Raw genomic sequence first — 1,556 nt, 5'->3', positions numbered from 1 at the left:
GTGCATACCTCAACATAAAAAATTAAAAAGAAAAAGGAGCATGTTATGTTCTACAAAAACATGAAAAGACAAAAAATAAAATTGTATCCTTGCCTACGGAATATCTTTAATCTTCCTTTATCCACATGTTTGCTTTGGAAATCATAAATATGACTCATTCACTTGAGAAATTACTGATTGTATAAAGAGGAGGACAAATATCTGAATGAAAATAACACTATAACAATTTTGCTGTCATAATGGCATTATTTGGAAATAGCCTAAGTTTCTTTCCCAGTCTATTTGCAAGTGTTTGACAATAAGTGGGCAGCCTTTGACTTCATTGTTCTTTCTTCAGGCTTAGGAGAAATTCAATAATGAAGGGAAAAAATGCAAGTTCTGAAGGCTACTTTGTTCTACTGGGTTTTTCTAATTGGCCTCATCTGGAAGTAGTTCTTTTTGCATTTATTTTGATGTTCTGCATAATGACATTGTTAGGCAACCTGTTCGTCACTGTGTTGTCATATCTGGACTCCCATCTCCACACTCCCATATGCTTCTTCCATTCAAAACTCTCTTTTCTGGATCTCTGCAACACCACCAGCTCCATCCCTCAGTTGCTGGTCAAACTCTGGGGCCAAGAGAAGACCATCTCTTATAACGGTTGCATGATTCAACTTTACTTTGTCTTTGCACTGGAAAGTACAGAACGTGTCCTAGGGGTGGTGATGCCCTATGACCGTTATGCAGCTGTATGTAGACCCTTGTGTTACACTGTCCTCATGCACCCTCATTGCCATTTGTTGGCCATGGCTTGCTGGGTAGGTGGCTTTATCAACTCAGCACTTCATTCCTCCTTTACCTTCTGGGTACCTCTGTGTGGATATCACCAAGTGGACCACTTCTTCTGTGAAGTTCCAGCATTGCTGCAACTTTCATGTGCTGATACCCATGCTAATGAGATGATTCTCATTTTCCCAAGCTCTATTTTTGTTCTTATACCTTGTGTCCTCATTCTCAGGTCCTATGGTGCTGTTGCCCAGGCGGTGCTGAGGAGACAGTCAGCAACTGCACTTCAGAAAATCTTTGGGACTTGTGGAGCCCATCTTATGGTTGTTTCCCTCTTTTTCATTCCAGCCATGTGAATATATCTCCAGACACCATCAGGAAATTCTCAAAGTAGAGTGAAGTTCATTGCCCTGTTTTATACTGTTGTCATACCTAGACTCAACCCTCTAATCTACACTGTCATAAATAAAGATGTAAGACGGGCTGTAAAGAGACTAATGGGATAAGAATATGCCCATATACTTGTGACATTAATAGTATAATGAGGCATCTCTTCAACAATGGTTCATCCACCATCTGCTTATCTACCACTCCTTCATTCACTCACTGTCTTATAACTTATTGAGCATGTATTTTCACAAGGTCATAGAGTTTTCGGTAAGAGATGAATTAAGCACAGTCTACATAAATACAAATCACTCTCTAATGAAGAAAACATCCATGTAAAATCAAGATCAAACTTCAATATTCATTTTTTTGGTGTCACAAACCTAATAAAACAAGGGTAT

General features: G+C 38.9%; 1 protein-coding gene across 1 annotated transcript; it reads left to right on the top strand.

Annotated features, from left to right (window-relative positions):
* Positions 1–356: 356 nt before the first annotated feature.
* Positions 357–1,274, top strand: LOC118924165 (olfactory receptor 2J3-like). Its single transcript, XM_036908677.2, is given in 1 exon segment — positions 357–1,274. A coding segment is annotated over 1 exon segment (918 nt).
* The last annotated feature ends 282 nt before the right edge of the window (positions 1,275–1,556 follow it).

This window comes from Manis pentadactyla, chromosome 16 (assembly GCF_030020395.1).
Source record: "Manis pentadactyla isolate mManPen7 chromosome 16, mManPen7.hap1, whole genome shotgun sequence".
NCBI classification, from domain to species: Eukaryota; Metazoa; Chordata; class Mammalia; order Pholidota; family Manidae; genus Manis; species Manis pentadactyla.
Note: the sequence above shows the minus strand (reverse complement) of the source record. Positions and strands in the feature narration are given on the sequence as shown.